We start from the raw sequence: 26,285 nt of genomic DNA on the forward strand, positions 1-26,285 counted from the left end.
TTATTATTTTTAAAAATATTTACCAATTACATTTTATCTAGTTCTGGGAATACTGCATGATACAGTCATGTTTGAGACCTTTGGGCTCTATCTTCAGGGCCCCCAGCACTCCCAGGCATTAAATGACTCCACCCCACCCTGGTAGAATACATATGTTTTCCAGGAATGCCATCATTGCCCAGAATATGTTAGGCGCTACTCTTGAAAATTTTTATCTGTTCAGGCCAATTATAACTCATTCAAGGAAACTAGTCTTGTACTTTACAACCAGCCCAGTGTTTTAAGATCATAGATTTGGATTTGCCAAGGACCTTACATGTCACTGAGCCCAGCCCTCCTCATTTCACAGATGAAGAAACAGGCTTAGATAAGTTCAGTGACTTGCCCAAGGCCACACAGGTAGTAAGTGACAGAATCAGGATTTAAACCTAAGTCCTCTTGAGTCCAAATCTAGTACTCTTTTCATTGCCCCAGGAACCAGGTATTATTTTCCCCAGGTTGATTGCTGGAGTTATTCAAGACTGGGTTCCAATGACGGAGCTATTAAAAAAAAATCAAATCCACCATTAAAAGGCAAAGATCCCTCACCATTGAGGATACATTCAAAAGAATTGTCCTTGAGTAATGTAGTCTATTCCCAAGGAGGAGTTCTAGATGATGATAATGATGATGATGATGATGATGATGATTGTGTTGTTGTTGTTGTTATTTTATCCGTAGCCATATCATTGGACTGAGTGTGGGATAGCTTCCCAAAGGGATTATGAAGGAGAGCAATCATTTGAGTACCAAGTTCTGGTACATTTGTTAAAAATCAATCATATTTTTTTAAATGGAAAGAACAAAAAAATGAAACTGAATGCTCTGTGATTATAATGACCAAGAAACTTGGCCCTGGAGTGGACTTGAGAACATGCAGCTTCCTTCCTTCTTTGCAGAGGTGGGGACTGTGGTGGTGTAATATTGCATATGCTGCCAAACTGAGTAGATGTATTGCTCAGTTTCTGCTAACCTGATATTTTTCTCTTTCTTTCTTTTTTCCCTTTTTCATAATGAAAAACTATGTACTCTCGAGTGCACATTATAATAATGTTTCATATCTTAGGTCTGACATTTACTACTGTGTGATTTTGAGTAAGTTACTTAACCTCTCTGAGGTGACCTGAGGACCTTAGGTTCTTCTGTAAAATAAGAGGGTTAGATGAACTAGATGACTCGTTGGGGAGGGGATGGTGGAGGGATATATTTGGAAATGAAGATAATTTTAAAACAATATATAGTAAGTTTTTTAAGAGGAAAATTTTTTTTTTCATATCTTACGTTGAGAATTTGAACTTGAATTGAGGGAGTGTGGGGCAGGGGGAATGATCACTTTATGAAAGGTTAGGATTCAGTCTCTGGTTTCCTTAAGTGAGTTGATTTCCTAGCATATTTAAAATGTGATTCAATTGACAAAAATTTAATTTAGACACATTTTCAGAAATACCCAAGCATAAAGAGGGGCCCCCTGTTTGCTTTATGTTTCAGAATTTTATTCAGTTTAAGGCTTCTCTCCTTCCTACCCTACCTCTGCCTCTACCTATTTTAAATTTGTTTGATGAGTTCTTATTAAAATTCTTACTACCTTTTTGATAGAACCAATATCCCTTAAATTTGACTGATGATACCTAAGCATAATCTCTTCAATGAGAGTAGCCTTTTTAAAAAATGAGACATAAAATTAAATACTCCTCAATTTGACTTGAAGAAGTTCATAGCGAAGAGACTGATTGAGGTGAGCTATGATAACAGGCTTCACAGAATGGTCCATGAGGGATAGCCAATCAGAACATGGGCCTCCTCCACTCCGATCTCCAAATACTAGTGGGGACAGTAGCATGGGTTCTCTGGCATAGTTTTGGTACAAAAGAATTTCCCAAACTATTTGGGCCACAGAACACTTTTGGGTATAAAATGTTATGATGGATGCATAAATGGTAGTTGGAGAGGCCTCTTGATATAGAATAGTTCTGGATAAAGAATGAGCCTGGGGAAATTTCAGACCAAAATAAAAAAAAATAGATCTACTTCTCTCTCTCTCTCTCTCTCTCTCTCTCTCTCTCTCTCTTTCTCTCTCTCTCTTTCTCTACATATGTGTATATATGTGTGTATATATAATATACATATATATATACATACACATATGGAGAGATAGAAATATATATTATATATACATGCAATGCTTGCACACACATATATGTATATGTATATATGGAAAATTGCCCAAAAGTATTCATCTTTAATACACATGTAAGATACTACTCTTTTCTTATATAAACACTTTGATTTCTGAAAGAGGCTGAAAAAGCATTGATGTAAGGAAAACTGATAAAAATCAACTTTAGAAAAATGGCCTCTCAGACAAAAGATAGAAGAGAGATAGACTGTTCTGAGGAACAGATAGAGAACTGCCTCAGCTTGAGAGGGAGAAACTCCTCAGAGACCAGAACAGAACTGAGGAGGTTGGCAGTTCTTCCACTTGATGGAATTACTTATGACTGAAAAAGAGTAACACTTTCTTAGCACCCTGCAAAGAGTGGCTCTGTACTAAAAGAGTTTTTCTACTGCTTCAGTGTCCCATAAGTATCAGAGAAATCGCTGTGTTTAGCAGTAGAACTGTGAGGACCAGAAGGGAAACAGGTAACAGAGAAGTAATTTTGCCCAGCAGCTGAGATGTTGCTAACTGTTCTCTAAAGAGACCCAGGAGAGTTGTGAGTTATTTCATATATATGGGTTTCACTGCTTATTTTCCTTCCTTCTTGATTTCTGTAAGTGTGGGCCCACTCTTTTTCTACAGGCATTGTGTGTATTGGTAGGATGAGTGTGACCCAGATTTATGGGAAGATATATTTTGATTTCTACTGCTTTTTTTTTTATTGAGCAGATGTTGTGGATTATTCTCATTTTAGTCTTCTATTGAGTATTCTTGGTTTTGCCTTATTACTAAGCAAATGTTTCATGTTTAAAGAGTCATTGGTGTCATGGTGACTGATTTTGTGTAAAAGGGAAACACAATGTTGCTGGTTCAGGAGCCTGGAAGTAGAAAATAGTCTGAGTATACCCTCATGCATACCAAAGTTGCCCCTAGAAACCTGAGAGAATAGTAGCTGAATGGTCATGGTTATGTTGCCCCCTCTACCCCCCAAACCCAAGCAAAAAAAAAAACCCAAATCTATTAGTGTGAGGGCAAGTTAGGGTGCATGCCAACCCAGAGAGAGAATAATGGGGTTTGGCTATCATGTTAGATATTTATACCTGTAGATTACACTGCCCACATGGGTCCATAGTCACACAATATACAGGTTAGTATTTAAGGATGGGGAAACACTGATAGAATCAAAATTGTCACATGAAACCCTTATTCACATCATGTGAGACATCCTGATTCTGGAAAACACAATTTGAGAAACATTGAAATAGGAAATCAAAAGATGTTTGAGTGCCTACTGTCCTAGAGAGGCAAAATAGTCTAGTGGAAAGAAAACTGGACTTGGGTTCAGAAGGCCTGGGTCCTGTCACTTCGTATTATGACTTTAGGCAAGTCACTTCAACCTTCTGAGGCTCAGTTTCCTCATCCATAAAATAGAGATAATAATATGAGCATAATCCATACCACAGGGTTGTTGTAAGGACCAAGTGAGATAATAGTGCCTTTGTAACTTTGTAGTTAGTGCTATTTTGTAAAACAATAAGGTGCCATATAAATAGTCAATAAGCATTTATTAAGTGCCTACTATGTACTTTGTGCTAAGCTATTATAATGTGCTATTATTAATAGTAGAAGATAATTATTACAAATGATAAATAATTTATTATTAATAATCTGTTACTAAGTGCATGGTCCTATGCTAGGCACTTAGAAGGATACAAAAAAAGTGTAAGACATGGTCCAAGTGAGATATTAGATATTGGTGTTACTTTGTAACCATAAGGTGCCACATAGTCAATAAGCATTTATTAAGCACCAGGCATTATACTGAATTGTTATATGGTGTTATTAATAATTATTTTTATTAAAATAATAATAATAGGCTAATTGGTTTATGGTCCTATGCTAGGAACTTAGAAGGATGCAAAAAGTTATGACATAGTCCTTCAAAGAACTGATAGTTTAGTTGGAGAAAATGATACTGTCAGATCTGTGGAGTCCTAACATTAAGGGTATGTATTCCCTGATGGCTTTAGAACTAATGCTACTTCTTCCATTCTCTCCTTCAGACAGGTCGAATTGAGCCCAACTATCCCAAAGTTTGTGGTCACCAAGGCAACGTGCTAGACATCAAATGGAACCCCTTCATTGACAACATCATTGCATCTTGCTCAGAGGACACATCAGTAAGTAGGAAGTAAGACTAAGGTGGCTTTCCTCAATGGAAGATACATATTCTGAATCTCCATGCACTGGAAGGAAGGAAGGAAGGAAGGAAGGAAGGAAGGAAGGAAGGAAGGGAATGAAAAGGAAAGTGAGAGAAGGGAGAAGGGAAGGAGTGAGCAAAGAACACTTATAACTAGGGGAGCAGTGCCCTCTCTGCCTTTCAGTCTGACCTCCAAGTTCGTACCCTGATCCTCCCTGGGAGGTAGTGAGTTGTGGGGATAGGGTAGGGTTTAGAGCCATTTTTTATAGGTATTTTGAGTGGTTTGGGGGAGCGCTCAAGCAAGTCATTGCTTTTACTCTGCCATCTTGACTCCACGCACCCCCCATGTGCTATCTTGATCCAACCCAGGCCCGGGCTGTATTAAAACATCCATTTAGAACACCCACACTTTTCAAAGCTTTGGACGCATAAGGACAAAATGGGCCTCCCACTCTTACTCTACATCTCTCAGGTAAGATTAGCCCCTTAGTAAGTTCATAAATATTTTGTCCAGTCCCAACCAGGGCATAATCTTAGTAATTTGCATTTATTTTGTGACTTAAGGTTAACAAAGTATTTTCCTTAAAATGACACAGTAAAAATTTCATATCTGAATACCCATGGAAATTTGGTTGTATCATTTATGTGATACCCAACATATACTTTCTTGTATTGTATTCTTGTGTCTTATCTCCTAGTATATGGGCAGGGAACCTGTGGCCTCAAAGCCACATATGGCATTCTAGGTCCTCAAGTGCGGCCTTTTGACCGAATCCAAACTTCACAGAATAAATCCCCTTAATAAAAGGGTTTGTTCTGTAAAACTTGGTCTCAGTCAAAAGGCCACACCCGAGGACCTAGAAGTCCACATGTGGCCTGAGGCCACAGGTTCCCCACCCCTGGTCTAGTACTTTCTAAATGGCAAGGGTCATGTTCTATTTATCTTAGTTTTTTCCACAGTACTTGACATATAACTTTTAATCAATAAATGTGAGTTCATTGAAAGAAAGAATAAATGAATGATTAGGCCTTGAAAGATGTGATAGGATTTCAGTTTGTCAAAATAGGGGTGGGGGTTGGGGATTGTGGATCAGACAGTATCCCATAAAGAATCTACATGAGGAAAGACCAGGAACTCCTTAAGGGTAAGGACTGTGGCTGTGTGACTATGAGAAAATCACCTCTCCAAGCTTCAGTTTCTTCACCTGTAAAATGGGGATGGTATTGTGATAAAAGTGCTTTATAAACATTAAGTCACTAAATAAATGTGAGCCATTATCATTAGTCTTTAGCATCTATCTCAAGGATTAATCCTGTAACAAGACTATGGCCAGTTGGCCCTGGGTAAATAATTGTGGACTGACTAAAAGGCTTCTCTTCCCTCACCTGAGAGCCTTAGAGCAAGACTGGATGAATGAATGAGTGAATGGATGAATGAATGAATAAATGAATCCTTTGCAAGGTATGAATGAAGGCATATACAACAAAAATCTGAACACAAAAACAGTAACGAATCAGTGATATAGTAGCTAACTTGAGTACCTACCTGCTGGGAGGGAGGCAGTAGACTTCCATGGAAAGAGTGCTGAATTCAGAGGGAAAGGAGCTGAATTTGATTCTCAGTTCTGCTATTTACTACCTATTAGACTTTGATTAAGTCTATATAGTCTCTACAGACTCAGTTTCTTCAACTATAAAATGAAGGAGATTAGACTGTTTTGATTTTTGTAAAGTGACATGATGTTAGGAATATGATTTGAGTGACTTTCATAATTTTGTAACTTTGAAATAAATACCCATTTTGAGTTTATTATGGAGTTAACCTCTGAAGTTTCCCACCAAGTCTGGGAATTGACTAGAACAAGATGAGATTAAGGTTGTTATGACTGCAGAGGTTATTTAATCTCTGAGGGTGCTAGGAGCTCTGCGGGTCCAGCTCATCCCTTCCACTGTAATAATTCATTGTTATATTTCAATGGTATATTCTAAGATTTCACCAGCAACCCAACTATAGGCTCATAGTTTTCAGACTTTACTCTTTTTTTGTTTGTTTGTCTGTTTTTTGTTTTTTGTTGGGGTGTTTACTCACCTCCAGTCTTTTAGACCCTCTCACATTCTAACAGAACTAGTTGCTTAGCCATCATATGTCCCAGGTCGGTAACCTTAGCTTGGTGACTTGGGAACTTATCAAGGACAGCTAAGTGTTCTCTCTCTCTGGTCTAAAGCTATCACAGTATTACAGACTCTCAGAGGTCATCGAGTCCTACCTATACCAGAGCAGGAATTCTCCGACAACGTGTGACAAAAAGTGGTTGTTCAACCTTATCTCTGTATTTCTCTTGAGTTTCAATTTAGAATTGGACGTTCTTGGCCAATGCAATCCAGAGTTCACCCTCTCTGGCAGAGAAAATAGAAGTAAAATAAAAGATGAGTAATTCTGTCTTCTCTCCACTCTTGGTTATAATCATGCCATCCACCTTTAGCAGAAGCTCTTTCTCTTTTTTTAATCCTCCCCCCCCCCCGACCCCAGTAAAGCTTTAAAAAGCCTTTTGTTTTTGTTTTTAACATCCTTCATGTGATTTAGCTTATTTGGAGCCTTAGTGCCTCAACACTATTCTAACACAGAATATTCTTATACTGTTCTTTTATATTCATCTTCACTTGTCTCCCCCTTCCTTCTATCTTCTGCACATGCTTTTTAAAAACATAATTTGATCAATGAATTCTCTGGGCACATGAAATCACCTTGCTTGTTACCCATACTTTGTGTATTTATATGTACCTATCTGAAGTGAGTTGTTAAATAGCAGTGTAAATAAAATGATAAAAATTTGCCACTTCCTATGAAATTACTCTCCTACAAATCCATACACAAAGAATTAATCTTTAAAGGAATTATGTATGGGATAGCCACTCATAGGGAACATGTGGGCATCCACACATGAAGAAATGCACATGGACATGAGGCCAGGATGTACACATGGTGGGGCAAATGACACAAAACTGCTGATGTCATTGTGATGCTCTCTGCTGACCTTGTTCCCACCAGGTGTTGCTCTCTAAGGCTCCCTGGAAAGTGCTACTCTCTCTCCATTTCAGTTGTTTGTCAGCTTTGAATATTTCCGGGGTCACTTAATACTCCTTCACCATTTCTTTTAGCCACCTCCACTATCCACTGGGGAGTGGAGGGAAATGCTATTATCTTTAATAAGCCTGTCCCTTGAAGAAAAGAGGTTATAGCTTTTTCATTCAGCCATTTCAGACTCCTCTGTAATCTTTAGCTAAGATGCACCTCTGTCCTACATCTATCTACTGGAGATGCTGTGGTTAGTAAGCCTTTCCCTTGCAGGTAAGTCTGTAGCTGTCCCTCCTTGACATTCTCAGTCAATAGTTACCAAGTTTTCTTCAGCTCTTCTTAGCTTCTCAGCTAAACTGAGACCAATGTCCATGAATCTTCCTTCATTCTTCTCTGTTAATAGATGTGAATTTTTTTCGCATGCACCGGGTGGTAGAGAGGCTGAAACCAGTTCTGCCCTTTGAATTCACTTTCGAACTCTTTTGTTAACTGCTTCCCTTCTTTTGAACTCTTCTCTGACCTGAAATGTACTGAAGTGAATGCTAACTTATCTTCCCTGACTCTCGCAGTTCAGCTGTCCCCTAACTTATGGTCAGAAACCACTTTTAAGTATTAGGTCTTATCATACATTGTGGCTCAGTTAAATCTACCCAGAGTTCTTCCTCATACTGAAAAGGGATGGAGAGACACTGTGATAAAAGAACTGTCTTAATCTTACCAAAACAGCCCCTCTCTTCTATGCAAAATAACAAGAGCTCTCCTGACTGAAAAATTTTGAGCAACACCATGAGCTTTGTCTCACATTCTCCAGTAACTTATCAACTCCTAGTGTCTGTCGGTTTCTGTATCTCTCTGTCTCTGTCTTTCTGTCTTTGTGTCTATCTCTTTTTCTCACTGTCTTTGTCTCTTTCCTTTCTCCAGATATTTTAATGGGAAAAATATTGCCAGCATTGAAATTTTCTCACAGAGCATGAAGGTTGCATGGAACCTAGTTTGGGAAGTGCTGCCTTATAGGTTTGGGCTTTTGAGGTCAGCCCTTTGAGACAGAACAGAAAACAGCATCCAACAGATATACAACAATTTCTTCATAGGTATCAGAGGAGTATAAGCCATGGCCTCTACCCAAAAGGAATGTGTGATCTAGTTGGGAAGAAAATATACAAAGGAAGGCATTACTGAATGAGACAGCATAATAATAGCTTACACTTATGTAGCTCTTTACAAAGCACTCAACTCCCCAAAACCCTGTGAGGTAAGTAATGCAAATGCTATTGTACCCATTTTACAAATGAAAAAGCTGAAGCTCAGAGATATTGTACCAAACATCTAGTAAGTGGGGGAGCATATCCTGCTGCCTTTCATGCTAGACTGTGTGGTATAGATTAAAAAAAAAAGGTTATAAGATTTCAGAGAAGGGATGAACCAGTGAAGATTAGGGAGATTAAGGGAGGAAGGCTACATGGAGAAAGAGGGATGTGAGCTGAGCCTTGAAGGATGGGCATAGGAAGTGGATAGGTAAGGGAAAGAGGGAGCATTCATATCAAAGGAAACATCCACCATGAGCAAAAGAACAAAGAGAGGGAGGTGGGAGAGGAGGCTGTTTGGTGGAGGGACAGTGTAGTCAGTGATCCATAGAGAAGGTGATTACCTCCTGTGACCTAGCGAGGAATTAAGCTCCTGTTCACAGCTGCTAAACCCCTGCTGACCTAGAAGGAGCTTTGAGCACTCAACTCCCTGGAGCCAGAACAACTTTAGTATTCCCAGTCTCTCCTTTCTATCCAAAGAGCCATTACTAAGATTCTATGATTTTATTTCATTTACTCTTCCAGGGATTTGCATTTTAAACTTCTGGGCCTCAGTTTCCTCATCCGTAAGATGAGGGAATGTACTAGAACGAATGAAAAGCATTTTTCCTGTGTGTCTAGCACTGTGCTAAGTGCTTGGGTTACAAATACAAAAGAAAGACAGACACAAGGTCATCTATTTAGAGCTGGAAGGGACCTCTGAGGTCACCAAGTCCAATTCTTTCATGTGTCTGAGGCAAGATTCAAACCCGTGTCTTCCTGACTCCATATCTAGAACTCAATCCACTCCCACACCCTGCCACCAAGAGCTTAGGTTCGAGTAGGGAGAAACAGTTCATCAAAGAGATAACTCTAAGGTTCCTTCCAGCTCCAACATTCTTTGAGCTTACTTCTAATCTGATGATGAATCTACTGATGAATCTACCATCAGTATACACATCTTAGATCTGCAAGTTATCTTAGAGTCATCTTGTTCAAACCTCTCATTTTATACATGAAGAAACTGAAGCCTAAGGGGTTGTCAGCAGAGAGTAAGTGACAGAACCAGAATTCAGACTCAAGTCTCCAACTCCAAATGCTAGTTCTCCCACTGTGCTAGGCTACAGAGAAGGAGGGGGGAAATTTGGGGGCAATAGAGTATCCCTGCTACCTCCCTCATAAGCAGTCTACTATGCTGTCCATGAAGAGGACAAGAAAGCCACATTGGTCCTCCAAACTAACTTTCTAGGGGCAGCTAGGTGGTACAGTGAATAGAACACCAGCCCCAGAGTCAGGAGGACCTGAATTCAAATCTGCCCTCAGGCACTTGGCACTTACTAGCTATATGACCCTGGGCAAGTTACTTAACCCCATTGCCTAGCACAAACAAACAAAACCAACTAACTTTCTAGCCTCATATTTATTCAGTAGTAGACGGAATATTGGACTTGGAGTTCAGAAGCTCTGGGTTCAAATCTCTTCTTGTCTGGCTATTTAGTAGTTGTTTGACCACAAGCAAGTCCCTTAAAAAAAGAGAAAAAAACCCTGAGCTTCAGATTCTTCATCTGTAAAATGGGAGCAATAAGCTCTTTTTGTGGTGGCAAAGAAGTTCACATTGAGGGGATGCCCATCAATTGAGGAATGGCTGAATAAGCTGTGGTATGTGATTGTGATGGAATACTATTGTGCTATAAGAAATGATGAACAGGCAGATTTCAGAAAAACCTGGAAAGACTTAAATGCCCTGATGCAAAGTGAAGTGAGCAGAACCAGAAGAACTTGTGCATAGTAACAGCAATATTGTCCGACGATGAACTGTGAATGGCTTAGCTATTCTCAGCAATACAATGATTCAAGACAATTTTTAAGGATTAATGATGAAAAATGTTATCCTCCTCCAGAGAAAGAACTAATAGAGTCTGAATGCAGATTGAAACATACTTTTTTTTAAACTTTATTTTTCTTGTTTTTTTTTTTTGGTCTGTGTTTTCTTTTGCAACATGGCTAATGTGGAAATATGTTTTGCATGATTGCACATGCATAATCTATATCTAATTGCTTGCCTTCTTTCTCATTGAGAGGAGAGGTGAAGGAGGGAGAGAATTTGGAACTCAAAATTTTTGAAAACAAAAGTTAAAAATTGTTTGTAGATGTAATTTGAAAAAACATTAAAATGTTCACATTAAAAATGGGAGCAATAATACTTATATAGTACCTTCCTCACAGGGTTGTTGCGAGGCTCCGAAGAGGTGATTTATGTGTATGTAGAGCATTGTAACCTTTTAGGTACCACAAAACAGAGTCATAGATTGAGATAGCCCTTCGAGGCCATCTAATACAACTCCCTGATTTGACAGAAGAGGAACTAAAGACAAGTGACTTGCCCATTGTCTTCTAGTAAATGGCTAAGGTATGATTTGAACCTAGATTTTTCTGAGAACTTCAGGGGTCTATCACATACTCTGTATAAATGCCAGTTATTTTTCAGGTACTGCTCATGACAGCAGATGGTCTGAATGGGCCGTTAGATGTCATCAAACCTTCCATCTTTCTCATACTTCCCTCTCTCCCTTTGTACTTTCGCTCATATCCAAAGTGGTCCCTGGCCTCCATCCTTCCTGTACTTCGGCCCAACTCAGGTGCCATCTTCTCCTAGAGACTTTTCCTGATCCCCTTTCCACCCCTAAATCTGGAAGTAACCTCCTTGAAGTTCCCAGAGCACTTTATATGAGCCTCTCCTTTACACTAAGTGTATAATTTGTATTGCAGTTATTTATATTCCCACCTGCCTTATCTCCTCTACTAGAATAGGGGCTGTGTTTGAGTTCATCCTTGTATCCTCAGACTGGCCCAGTGCCCTGCACATAGGAGATTTGAATTGAATTCAGTTGAACAGATTGAGTCACTGAGCCTCAGTTTCTTCATCTGTAAAATGAGAGAGTTGGATTAGAGAGCCTCTGAGCTCCCTTCAAGGGATCTTATAGTCCTGTGATTTGATGAGTGTAATTGTGGCCACTTGGATGGCAATCTGAGAGGGATAGTATCAGGGTAAATCACAAGGGCTACTTCTTCTTTCCTTTGGCATTAAAAGGAAGCAGGCCTGCATGCCACAGCAGCTGTGGCATCTTGGAGGATTCTCCCATTTCCTTCACCCCACTGCCATGGCCACCCCTGGCTGTTAGAAGGTCCTCCTGCAGTCTAACCTTCATCCCTCTAGAGTCCAGAAGAATGTGTAGAAGCTTATTCCCAAGGCACTCCTATCCCGTGGGAGGGGTGGGGGCTGTAAATCTCTCCCAGGCATCTGGCAGAATCCAGTTCTCTCTGCAACTGGGTGATGTCACCTATTGTTGAAGTGCAGTTCTTTTTATAGCTTCTGCTGCAGATAGAGAATGCAGCTGGGAATAGCACTATCTTGTTTCCAAGCTGTCCCGTTCTAACTCCCTGCTCTCTGGGACCCAGGCTGGCTGCGGAGATTGGAGGGGTTTGGGCTTTTTTTTTTTTGACATTTCAAGGAGAAAGAGAGGGAGAGAGAGAGAGGTCCCAGGAGGGCTGGGGGAGGAGAGGACTGGAAGGCAGGGAAGACTATCCCTTCTCCATCCCACCACCCTGCTTCTTTCTCTGACATCCTTTCTTCATTCACCCACTGCTTACTGGGCTGTTTAGCATCTTCCCCTCCCCACCCCTTCAGCAGGAAAGGGAGCCCAGCCTTCCAAGAAGAGCTGCTGCCCAGAGGAGTAGGGGGTAGGCTGCTTTCTCGTTGTCTGCGAAGGAAAACCCTAGGCTTCCTTTGCTTCATTTCATATGTGGGCTCTTTAAATCATAGGATTCTTGAGCTGGAAGGCAGCTGAGGGATACCCTAGTCCAGGGTCCTTAATGCAGGATTCAAGAACTTGGATGAGAAAAAATATTACATCTTTATTTAATATCATTGGTTTCCTTTGGAATTCTATGTATTTTATTACATATTGGAAAACATTACTGAGAAGGGCCTGCCTATAACCTTCACCAGACTGCCAAAGAGGTCTGTAACACACACCCAAAAAGAGGTTAAGAACCTCTGATTGTTATCCATTTATTTTTCAGGTTAAGACCTAAAGAAGAGAAGTCATTTACGCAAGGTCACACAGAAAGTTACAGCCCTGTGGGATGGAGGCAGAACAGGTGTGTCTAACTCCATATTACTGATGAGGCCCAGAAAGATTAGGTGACTTTTCTGAAGTCACAGACCCAAGCTGTGACCTTGTACAGTGGCTAGAGTAGGTATCATTATCCTTATCTGACAGCTGGGGGCTGGTGGAATTAAGCCAGTAACCCAACGAAACAGGGGAGGTCAGCGGCAAACCCAGAGCTAGAATCTGTCTATGTCTCTTGACTCCTAATCCTGGGTTCTTTTCCACAATACCCCGCATGGTTTGGAGGCTGCATCTGGGGCAGGAGGTAGGATGGGGATGGGGAGAAATATTCCTTTGGTTATATGAAGCAGTTTGCAAGTTTTAAAGTGCTATATAAATACTAGCTGCTGTTATTATTATTATTTGAACCAAATGTGGGGTACTGAAAGTGTCCAAGTACAGGAGAGAAATGCCCCCACTGAGGTTCTTCTAAATCAGAGTAAAAAAAGAGAGAGCTCCTGCTTCCTCAGCTCCATTGACCTTAGGAATTTGCTTCTGTCCCTTAACCCTGATTCTGTCCAGATGCTTAAGCTATTGAGGGCTATTTATACATCGCCATAAGTACGCAGGAAATTCAGGGAGAGGACTTAAGCTAGGCCCCACTTCTGTCCTCAGATCCAGCAGCCAGGCCATGGATATCATATCCCTGTTACTTCTCACATCCTAGGAAAGAACCAACAGTAAAAATTGCCTTCAAGGGGTACCCCAGTCTGATTTCTAGAAAAGATGAGCCCTCTGAAAATGATGAGTTCTCTACTCATAGATCCAGGGATGTCTAAATCCACCTATATCTCTGAGTTCTTTGGATGCTGGGAGCCACTGGAATCTCTGTCTTTGTTTCAACTAAGAATCTGTTTTATCTTTTGAGGGAGACTGAAATAAAAGCACACCAGAGTTTTCTGTCTCTGTTGAGACCGCTCACTTCCTTATAGGAAGAAGGTTAGCCAGATTCTTCCTGTCTCTTATGATATGGAGAATGAGGGAAGGGGAGAGGCAGAAGCATAAAGCTGTTGAGAAAAACCATTGTCTTTTGTCTTCCAAAAAGGGTGATTTCCAATGTCTGGTGGGGATTGAATGGAGAACCACTAGCTTATATCTGATATTTAATAATAATAGTAATAGGGGACAGCTAGGTGGCGCAGTGGATAGAGCACCAACCCTGGAGTCAGGAGGACCTGAATTTAAATCCGGCCTCAGACACTTGACACTTACTAGCTGTGTGACCCTGGGCAAGTCATTTAACCCCATTGCCTAGCAAAATGCAAAACAAACAAAAAACCATAAAAATAATAATAGCTAACATTTGTCTTTGTAAGGTGAAGGGGTGAACTAGATCAGGTGCCACCCACCTTTAAATGTATGATCTATCTTCAGTTATATTGGGCACTTTAAGGTTTGAAAAACACTTTAAATGCATTATTTCATTTGATTCTCAGAACAACTGTTATAGGTGTTGCTATTATGCCTATTATATAAATGAGAAAACTTAGTCTCTGGTCAACTTGTTGAATCAATCAGTACTTACTAGGTGCTTATTAAGGGCCAGGCACTGTACTAGGTATTGAGGAGACAAAGAAAGGCAAAAACAGTTCCTGCCCTCAAAGAGCTAACATTCTAATGGGGAAGACAACCTGCAAACAACTATGTACATATGAGATATACATCAGGAAAACTGGAGTTGGTCTAAGAGGTTATCTCAGTAAAATTAAGTGATTTGCTTACAGTCATAAATCTGTTCTCCTATGAGATTCTTATAGTTAGCTCATTTGGGGTCTGGAAATTGCAGACGATGGGGATGGCTTTCTCAGTGGAGAAGGAAGGGTGCTGAGGGTAGAAGAGAAGGGCTTAAAGGCTGAAAGTGTGTAGTTTGATTCAAATTCTGCTCTTGGAGAACTCTGGAAAGAGTGATTCCCTTTGACTCCTGGGGAACTGGTGCTTTAGAAGCCTTCTTCCTTCCTTCTTTCCTTTGTTTCCCTTTAACCTTCTTTTTAAAAATTTTGAATTCAAATTCCCTCCTTCCAGCCCTCCCCCACCCATTGAGAAGGCAAACAATATGCTACCTATTATACATGTGAAGTCATACAAAATATTTTCATATTAGCCATGTTGCAAAAAAAAGGCAAGAAAAATAAAGTGGGAAAAGTATGCTTCAATTTGCACTCAGTATTTATCAATTCTTCCTCTAGATGTGGGATAACATTTTTCATCTTAAGTCCTTTGGGATTGTTTTGGATTATTGTCTTGATCAGAATAGCTATGTCCTTTTAAGTTAATCATCATTATAATACTGCTTTTACTATATACAATGTTTTCCTGGTTCTGTTCACTTCATTTATCAGTTGATAAAAGTCTTCTCAGTTTTTTTCTGAAACCCTGCCCTTCATCATTACTTATACCACAATAGTATTCTATCACAATCATATACTACAGCTTGTTCAGCCATTCCCCAATTGATGGACAGCCCCTCAACTTCCAATTCTTTGCCCCTCCCCCCCACACAAGAGTTGCTATATATGTTTTAATACATATACGTCCTTTTTCCTTTTCTTTGATCTTTTTGAGATATATACCTAGTAGTGGTTTTGCTGGGTCAAAAAGTATGTACAGTTTGATAGCCCTTAGGGCATAGTTTCAAATTGTTCTCCAGAATGGTTGGATCAGTTCACAACTTCACTAACAGGGTATTAGTGTCCCTATTTTTCCACATTCCTTCCAGCATTTGTTATTTTCCTTTTCTGTCTTGTTAGCCACTCTGATAGGTATGATGTGGTACCTCACAGTTGTTTCAATTTGCATTTCTCTAATTATAGTGTTTTAGAGCATTTTATATGACCATTGATAGCTTTGATTTCTTCTTCTGAAAACTGCTTATCATATCCTTTGACCATTTATCAACTGGGAAATGGCTCTTTTTTAAAAAAATAAATTTGGCTCAGTTTTCTATATATTTGATAAGTGAGGATTTTATCAGAAAACTTGCTATAAAATTGTTTTTCCCAGTTTCCTGCCTTCCTTCTAATTTTGGCTACATTTGTTTTGTTTGTACAAAAGTCTTTAAATTTCATGTAAACAAATTATCTATTATACCTCCTGTGAACTTCTCTATATTTTGCTTAGTCACTCTTCCCTTATCCTTAGATCTGACTTAGATCTGATCCCTAATTTGTTTATGATATTATCCTTCATATCTAAATTATGTACTCATTTTGACCTTTTCTTGGTATTCATTGTGAGATGTTGATCTATGCCTAGTTTCCACTAGATTGTTTTCTAGTTTTCCCAGCAATTTTTGTCAAATAGTGAATTCTTGTCCTCAAAGCTTGAATCTTTGCTTTTATCAAATGCTAGATTGCTATGGCCATTTATTATCGTGTATTGTGTACCTAATCTATTCTAGTGATACACCACTCTGTTTCTTAGCTAGTACCCGATTGTTTTGATGGTTACCTCTTTGTAAGATAGTTTGAAATCTGGTACTGCTAGACCACCTTCTTTCACATTTTTTTCACTGGGAATTGAGAGATTTTACCTTATAAGAAGCTAGCTCTTCATTTCCCCCCTGAAATACAAGAGCCTTGTATTATACTTTTCATCTTTTCAATGAGCAAAAACCTACCCTGAAGAAGTTTACAATTTAATAGGAAGAATCTGGGCAGGAGAGACACTGTGGTATAGTGGATAAAGAGCTCATCTTAGTCTTGGAGTCAGGAAGACCTGGGTTCTAGTCTTGTCTCTCCTACATACTGACTACGTGATTCTGGGCAAGTCACATAATTTTTCAGTACCTCCAGGCAATTCTAAGACTATTGGTTGCCAGATTGTGACTGACCTGCTTTTGGTGGGCAACTAAGTTTCTTAGTAAATAGAATAGTGGATTTTGAGTGAGCAACACCTGAGTTCAAATACTCTCTCAGACAAGGGCAAGTCACTTCACACCTTTGAGACTCAGTTTCCTCTTCTGTAAAGTGGGGATAATAATAATGTCAACTTGTGAGGTTGTTGTGAGTTTCAGTGAGGTTATACACACACACACACACACACACATAAACATTTTGTAAACAAAGCACTATGTAAATTTTAGCTGTTAGTATTATTGTGGTTGTTATTTATGCAGCTCTTGTGGTAATGGCAGCTTCCCTACCTGGAATTCCCAACACTGATGAAATCACAGGTCTGGGAAAGGAAAGGAAGGAATTATAAGACAAGCTCATATATAATTCTAATATAATATACGATGTGCCAAGTGCAAACAAAGGATCCAGACAAAATGTTAAGAGAAATTTGAGGAGGGAAGACAAAGAACCTGGGAAAGCATGTGACCTAGACCTTTAAGGAGAGGTTGGACCTCACTTGGCAAAGATGTGTGGGGTGGAGGGAATAGGCCCAAGGATCAAGGTGGGGAATCAAGACTCAGAATCCAAAGAGGGCAGGAGAAAAACAGGCGACAGAGAGTACTTCAGCTGGGCTGAAATGTCAATTACCAGTGGGTTGGGAGGTGGGTGGAAAGGTAGGTTGCAACCAGATTGTTTATTGTTGAGCAATGTCCATCTATCCTTCCATGTAAGAGAACAGTGATTGGCAGGAACTTTTTAGGATTCCTGGAATCATAACCTCAAGTATGCTCTCTTGTAGGGCAACAGCAACAGTCAGAAGACCATTGTGCTAGTTCCCAGGTTCCCCTCTGTCTGGAGGAATTGCCTCTGTCAAATGGTAATTAGAGTGACAGAGCCTAACCAGGTACCAGCTAAAGTCCTCTACATCCAGAGGGCTGGCCAGGTGGGGCAGGGATGAGCAGGGAGGTTTGAGCCCTTCTGCTTAGATGTTAGCAAAGCTTCTGAGTTACCCTCTCCCCTACTCTGTGTATATCATATATACCAAGTAATTTACATGTTGTCTTAGAATGTGAGCTCCTTGAGGGCAGGGATTATTTTTGCCTTTGTATCCTCAGCACTAAGAAGCTTACCTAGGGGGCAGCTAGGTGGCTCAGTGGATAGAGCACCGGCTCTGAAGTCAGGAGGACCTGAGTTCAAATCCAACCTCAGACTAAACACTTGACACTTACTAGCTGTGTGACCCTGGGCAAGTCACTTAACCCCAACTGCCTTAAAAAAAAAAGAGTACCTAGCAATTAGTACACATAACCAAGTATTTTTGATTGATTTTAATTGATTGAAACCCTCTGGAAATGCCCTGAACATCTCTTACCATTTCCCTCTTCTGATAGGCTCAAGTGGACTCTGCTACTTTATCAATCAATCAACAAGCATTTATTAAGCTTATCATGTGCCAGGTACTGTGCAAAGCACTGAGAATACAAAGAAAAAGCAAAATCAGTTCCTGTCCTCTAAGAGCTTACATTTCAATGTATAAAAATAGCTAATATGCAAGACACAGAGTAGATGGAAGATAACCTTAGAGAGGAAAACCCTAGCATCCAGGGGAGGGGGTTTGTTCTGTGAAGTTTGGATTCAGTCAAAGGGCTGCACTTGAGGACTTAGAGGGCCACATGTGGCCTCAAGGCTGCAGGTTCCCCGCCCCTGATCCAGGGGGGCTGGGAAAAGCCTCCTGAAGAAAGGTGTGTTTAACTTTAACCCTTTGACACCAATTACTTAAGCTGCCCAGACACTTCTGTAGAATAAGAATTCGGTCCCTTTGCCCTTAGCCTGGTACCATGGTGATTAACTTGCCCTGCTGGACCAAGTTCAGTTAACCCCTTGGATTCTGCCCCAACCGACAAAAGGACCGTGTAACCTTCAGGCAGTACCATGGGTAAGGGCAGCCCCATTTGATGCAACCTGTTCCTGCTTCTGTCTTTCTCTGTTGAACCAACCTTGTTTACTCTATCCCAGACTAACTTTCTCTAATCTACTCAGGGGATTTCAGCAAGAATACTGAAAGGAATATCTACAAGGCATCGTGCTAGGAGACATAACCCTAGTCTTCAAGGATCTTCTTCCGATTTAATCAAGCAGAAAGAATCATCCCAGGCCCATTCCCATTACCTAATTCTTCAGAAACAAGCAGTTTTTCCATTCGAGCAATCAGGAAGGAAATGGGATAAGCTTTGCATTTATCACACATATTCCAATCAGAGCCATATGAAAACACTGAGCAAAAATCGGATTTTTATTATTCGTTCAACCAACATTTACTAAATGCTCACCTCGAGTGAAGAACACCTGAGGAAAATGCACAGAGAAGCAAGATGGGAGCTTGAAATCCAGCAAGGGTGGAGTGACTGCCAACTTTGCAATTTAATACAAGGCATTGACAGTCACGTTACTGCAGAATGGAAAATAATGAGAGCAGCACAATGAGCTAAGATCATTTCTGACAGTATGCCATTCCCCAGCTCTCCTCACCCAAGCCTCTTCTTCCACCTGTTTGTTATTCAAAGCCCAGTTTCAATCTGGCCTCACCTTGCATGGCCAGCCTTATCTCCTGTTATTTCCCCAAATAGACCCCTTCATAGTAGCCAGCCTGGACTCCTCACTGCCCTATGAATTCAGATGGCATCTTTCTGACCCTGTGCCTTGATTCTGTTGTCATTCTTCTTTTTAAGCTCCCCTCCCTCCCCAAACTGGCTTCCCCATTCTCCGTCCCATCTCTGTCTGCTTCCCATCTCTCCATGAAGCTACTCCAACCCACATTGATCTCCTCTTCTGCTGGCGTCCTACGCATTTATTTAGACATTTATTTAGTCCCCTCTTTTCACAGTGATGTGTTTTAGAAAAGAATCATCTTGGAGCAGTGACTAGAGTTGCTTGATTTGGTATCAGGAAGACCTGGTTTCAAATCCTGCCTCTGACATTTCCCAAAGCTGTATGACCATGGACAAATCACTTACTTTCTCTTTACTTCCCCTCTACCCCCCACCCCCGCCCCCAGGATTTATGTATTAAGCCATTGACAAATGTGATCTCCATTGGTAGAAGCAGTTGCCTGTCTTCATGTACTGACTCTCATTTTCCTGGAAATAGAACACATGGGAAAAATGTTACACTTGAAGGGTGGGGGGGTTGGTATGTTCTGACCAAGGACTTGACATAACATAAATCACGGATATGTACAACGATGTTAGAGAAGCCAAGATAACTACCATAAACTTCTTGGAAGTAACGGAACTATTTTAAATAATTACATTAAAATGGTAAAATTATACTCTGAACTATACACAATCGACTCAAGAACTTGGTACGTGTTGATTTGAACAGGAGCCCCAGTGTACAGTACTCAAGTTTACATAGAGTACCAAAAAAAACCAAAAAACAAACCAAAACCAAAAAACCAAACATTTCTATCATATCATGACTTTTTGCAGAAAGCTAAAGAGCCTTGTGTTAGCTGTAATCAACTTTAGGAAAGTTTTTAATTTAGAGAATCAATACAGAACAGGCCTCAGAGGCAAATAGCCCTCTAATACCACTGACTGTGTGACCCTGGCCAAGGCACCTAACCTGTGAGTGCCCCAAGCAACTCTCTGAGACTTTAAGTTATGTTTTGGTTTTTTTAAGCAATTGGGATTAAATTACTTGCCCAGGGTCACATAGCTAGTAAGTGTCAAGTGTTTGGTCTGAGGCCAGAAATTGAACTCAGGTCCTCCTGGCTTCAGATCCAGTGCTCTATCCACTGGGCCACCTCGCTGCCCCTGATACTTTAAGTTATGATCAGCTTTGGCAGAGGGAGTTTCTCCACTGGCAGTTTTGTACACCAGTGAAACCACTGGCCTGCCATTTAAAATGCCTTTAATTTACCGTAATTTGGTTTGCCTTTTTAGAATTTAAAGTGGCTTTGGTGGGGGTGATTTAGACGGTTCATATTTCTTTAAAAAAAAAATTGTCCAGGGAAGGCTGATCATGCCTTGTTTTTCTTTTGATAACAGTTTCCCTTTAGTAAGCAGAGACTTTCAAGATCATTACTTTTTTGTGTTCAAAGTAGGGCTTATTCTTTTCAGAATTCCCCATCAGCACTTAAAAGCTTCATGGAACACTTTACTTGGAAGGGCATGGGGAGAAGGAGTCTCTAGATTCTGGTCTTGCTCACTTTTGATTCTGCTCTTTCTGGTCTCCCCCACCCTCTCTTTAAAACAAAATGCTGAGGCCCTTGAAAAGGAAGAGAAATAGCAAAAATCACTTTTTTGAATTGCATTTGCTCCTCCTTTTTTCTCTCTCTAAACAGTAGGGGAATCTGTGTTGGGAATAATGTGAGGGATAGATTAATAAAAGAAAAAAGAAAAGACAAAGAAAAGAAAATGGAGAGTTTTTGGTGGAGGGAAGAATTAAGAGGTAGTGTTATAGTAATGCCCCAGAAATAAAGGAAAAGAGCATCAAGGAAATATTTAAACATACACAGAAGAGAACAGAAGGGAATTCAGAATGGGCCATGGACATGCAGAGGAGTTCTGTTATTATTTCATATATAAATCCTCTTCTCTGTTTTTTTTTATTTGTATTTTGAAGCATTCATGTTTGTTGATGTTTAAGCTTATAATAAAAAGATATTTTTATATAAGCAGAAGAATGCTAATATTTCTGGTTAATTTAGGGTCTCAAATTGGGTTCTTGAAATATCAAAAATCATACACCAAAAAAATTAGAAGAGAAGTAAATTATATGCATTTCACAACTATGCGTAGGAGATGAATTCCTACACTAACAAGAGAGGAAGGAAATTACAAATAATAAAATAGATTATTTTGATTACATGAAACTGAAATGCTTTTGCACAAACACAATTAATGCATCTAGGATAAGAAGGGAAGTAGTTTAAGGCAGAGGGGAATCATTTTATCAAATTTCTCAGGTAAGGGTATGTTATCCAAGATACATAGACAACAGAAATATATAAAACCAAAAGTCATTCCTCAATAGATAAGTGGTCAAAGGATATGAGCAAATAATTTTTGAAAGAAGAATAAGATAAAGATAACAATAAGGAAATATTATTAAGAAAAGTAATTAATAATGCTACTAATAAGAAAAATGCAAATTCAAACAATCCTGAGGTTTTACCTCCTGCTAGTAAATTGGCAAAGAAGCAAAAGACAAGAGTCATTTTTGGAGAGGTTATGGAAAGACAGGCATGTTATGCCTGTTGCTGGAGCTATGAACTAATTCAACCACTTTGGAATGCAATTTGGAATTATGCAAATAAAATGGCTAAAATTTCTATACCCCTGGACTCAAAGATTCTATAGACAGATATATACTCCAAGCAGATGAAAGTCCCATATATCCCAGATTTTTTAAAGCAGCACTTTTTGTGGTAGCAAAGACATGGAAACAAAAATACCTATTGATTGGGAATGGCTAAACGTATTATGGTGCATGAATGTAATAAGGTATTACTGTGCTGTAAGAAATAACAAGCATGATGGATTCTTAGGCACATGGAAAAACTTATAAGAACTGATAGAAAATGAAGTAAACAGAGGCAAAGAAAAAACCCTCTATACACAGTGAGTATGGTAGAAAGAAAAACAACCACAAAATACTGAAAATGAATGTTGCAAAATTACAAAAAATAAATTTGACCCCCAAGAAGAGATATGAGACGATAACCTCTCCTACTTCTTTGCAGAGGTGGGGTGGGGAGAAGGAGACATTCCACAGGTGTGGAACATTGCATATATTGTAAGGTTTTTTGGTATATTGATGGTTTCTTTTGTGAGATAGCTATCTGAGAGGGGGAAGAAGAGGGACACAGAGGGAAATTTACAAGACATAAAACAAAAGCTATTAATAAAAATTTATTTTAAAAAATCCAGTGAATGTAAATATTTCTGTTAAATTGAGGTTTTCAAATTGGGTTCTGGATAATTAAGGTCTTATTCTGGTTGTGATACCTGAAGGATCTGTGATTTTGTCAACCATGGAAAGTTCCATGTATGGAAACTCCATCCACCAAACCAGATCCAACCTATATATGACGTTAGTGGTAAATGGGTTTGAAAGTTATCGCTTGTTGTTCGTTCATTGTTTGACCTTCATTCTTGAAGAGGATCGTGATATCAGGAGGTAGTTGTGACTTGCAAGTGAATTGGATTTAAGTGAGGGAGGGCTATGTAAAGTCACCAGCCTCACTTTCTCCTCTAGAGCAATCTGGGTCCAGTGGTAAGATATAGGTCAGGATGAGTGGAGATGGCCCTGGATGCAGTAGGAGACTGTGGCCTTTTAAGCTAAGGTCTTCTCCAGGTTTCAGTTTGACTGAGGCAAAGCCCATTCAGTGATTAAGGCAAGGTAAGAAATGAGGCAAAAAATGGCCTCATTTACCTAGTCAAAAAAAAAAATGAAATCAGTCTGGGAGGGCAGACCCTCAGGGTTTCTACCCAAAATAGAAACAATTGCTATTTACATTCCCTCTGAGCCATCATAGCCCAAACAATGACCAAGTGAAATTTGGGCTGAGAGACCTATTATTGGCCAATCAATGACAGCCAGCATGATTTGGATTTAAGGTATGGTCCTTAAAAAAGAAATCTAGCACATAAATATATCTTGAGAGTTTTCAGGGATCAAAATTCATATTCCTTTGGGCAGAGCACCTGCAGGTAAAGATACAATTCCCTGTGGACAGAGAGAGAGGAGGGAGGGAAGGAGGGAAAGAAGGAAGGAAGGGGAGGCAGGGAGAGAGGGAGCTGCATTATTCAACTGGAATTGGTCAGTTGGGTCCCCAGTGGGGCAGCTACTACTACTCACAGATCATTGTTTGTTCTTCATTCTGGAAAAGGACATGACATCAGGAAGGTGATGTCATAACTTGCAAGTGAATTGGATTTAAGTGAGGGAGGGTTAGGCAAAGTCACCAACCTTACTCTCTCCTCTGGAGCCATCTGGGTCCAGTAGCAAGATACAGATCAGCAGAAAGTTGCCTGAGGTACACAGACACTAAGTGCTCCTCTAGTGTCACACAGTGCACTGTGTGTGAGTGTTTATTGTGAACATTCACTGAAGAAGAGAATGGTTGAAAGAGATTTGTATGGCTTGCCTATGAATTTCTTATTGCTCTTAAATCTTATTCAAGTGTATTTAACTCTCTACTCCCAATTAGACTATCATCTTCACCTCTTACCTTTGTAAAACACAGGGCATGACAGGGCAAAACTCACATACATAATTTCATTTGATCCTTACACCTGTACAAGGGAGGCAGGGCAGGTATGCCACAGTATGGTGGAATGAAAGATTGGAGGAAGTAAGTTAGAGTCCTGAGTCTGTGATATTTACAGGCAGTTCTCATTTTATGTAAGTGGACAAGTCAGCAGACCTCTATGTACAGCAATTTCTTTTTTAGTAATGTGAACTTATCCACTGGCCAACACACATTCAAAAATACACGGGGGCCTGGGAACTGAAAAGCAAGAGCAGGAGAAGAAACACAGTGCATTTTGTATTTATATTTAATTGTGTGACCTTGGAAGAGTGACTTAGATGTTCTGGACCCCAGTTCCTCATCTGTAAAATGAGATTCAACAAGATAATCTCTCAGGTGATTTCAGCTTCAAATCCTATGATCCCCTTTGACCAAGTCTTCCCCTCCGAGGTTACCTTCTGTTTGCTCTGTTTGTATCTTGTATTTAACTAGTTATTTACATATTGTATCTTCCATTGGAATATAAGTTCCTTGAAGGCAGGAACTTTTTTTTTTAACCTTTTAACCCCAGTGTTTAGCACATTGATCGGTCCTCTTTAAGAATGAAGGACAGACAACAATAATTAGTAAGCTGAACAAAAGCTTGTTGACTAACAGATGAAAACCCAGATGCAATGAACTAACTTTTTTGTGGAACCTTGTGGAACAAGGTTCTACAGCTAGTAAACAGTATAAGCCAGACTAATCAAGCCTGGAATCAGTTCTTCTCTTTGTGTGTAACACTTAACTGCAATCTGTCCTTCCACCTCTGCATATACATACCCCATCATTCCCCACATTGTCTTCCATCAAACAGAGAATTCAGGGCAGAATTTTGCACACACTGGGTTCTTGGCCAATGGTATTAGGCTGGCTTCATAAAAGAGGAGAATATTTTTGAAAAACCAAATGCAGGCTCTATTGGGTTTTGTTGCAAAGGGGGAGGGAAATAGGGCTGGGGCTGATATTGATGGCATCATAGATCTAGAGCTAAAAGAAACCATAGAAACTATCTATCTCTCTTTTACAGATGAGGAAACTGAGTGACTTGCCCAAGGTCACACAAGACATAAACTTCAGAGGGAAGATTTGAACCCAGTTTTTCTGATTCCAGAGGCGTTGCATCAGCAGCAGTAGCTACCATTGCTTCCACTTAGGGCATTGCTTTTCTCTTTCCAAGAGTGAGTGGCAGGTCAGACCACTGCTCACTCACCACTAACTGATAATGGGTCCTTATCTCCCTCAAAATAGGTAGCTAGGAGGCACAGTGGATAGAGCAGTGGCCTGGAATCAGGAAGACCTGAGCTTAAATCCAGCTTCAAACACTTACTAGCCATGGGCCTGGCTCTGAGACTTTAACTCCGTCTGCCTCAGTTACCTCAACTGTGAAATGGTGATAATAATAGCAGGATCAAATGTGATTATTTGTAAAGTGCTTGGAACACGGTAGCTTAATAAATGTTTGTTTCCTTCCTTCCTTCATCAAACCCTCTCCAGGTACGAATATGGGAGATCCCCGAGGGCGGCTTGAAGCGGAACATGACGGAGGCAATCCTAGAACTTTATGGACACAGCCGGAGGGTGGGGCTTGTGGAGTGGCATCCAACCACCAACAACATCCTGTTCAGTGCCGGCTATGATTACAAGGTGAGCACGGCCCCTGCTGGGGCAGGCCTTCTCAGGATTGGGGGGGGGGGGAAGTCTCTTATTATATCTGTATAGTAATTAAACCTTTAAAAGCCTGCGTTGTACATTTTATCAGGTAATTCTCACAACTCTCTTGTGAAGTAGACAGGACGGCTGTTATTTATCCCCATTTTCTAGCTGAGGAAACTGAGTCCCAGAGAGGTGTAATAACTTTCAAAGGTCTCACAGTTAGCTAATAGAATCAGGACTATGATCTAGGTCTGCTGCCTTAGGTGCCCATGAGGAGTTAAATTTTCCTCACTGGAACCAAATCTAACAGAGTCCTTGGGGCAAGTGGAAACCCCGAGTGTGCCCAACCTAGGTTTTGCTAGTTTGTTTTTTTCTCCATCCCCAGCCCTGGCACCATTTCTTTCCCTGTTAAAAGAGTAGGAAGAACTCTTTGGATAAGCAAGCCTGAATGGAGAATATGGTACCTGTGAGCCAATCATCAGCTGAAGCCTGATAAAGTCAGTCAGTCAGTCAATAAGCATTTTTTACTATGTGCCAGGCATTGTGCTAAGCACTTGGAGGTACCAAAAAAAAA

General features: G+C 40.1%; 1 protein-coding gene across 6 annotated transcripts in view; it reads left to right on the top strand.

The window, feature by feature from the left end:
- Positions 1–26,285, top strand: part of CORO2B (coronin 2B) — a 235,057-nt gene that overhangs the window by 184,021 nt on the left and 24,751 nt on the right. For all 6 annotated transcript variants that reach the window (XM_027852095.1, XM_027852100.1, XM_027852096.1 and 3 more), the window contains 2 exons: positions 4,258–4,374; positions 25,553–25,702. In XM_027852095.1, the coding sequence (XP_027707896.1) occupies positions 4,258–4,374; positions 25,553–25,702 (267 nt within the window). The remainder of the gene's footprint in view (positions 1–4,257; positions 4,375–25,552; positions 25,703–26,285) is intronic.

This window comes from Vombatus ursinus, unplaced genomic scaffold (genome assembly GCF_900497805.2).
Source record: "Vombatus ursinus unplaced genomic scaffold, bare-nosed wombat genome assembly UNPS02009205.1, whole genome shotgun sequence".
NCBI lineage: Eukaryota > Metazoa > Chordata > Mammalia > Diprotodontia > Vombatidae > Vombatus > Vombatus ursinus.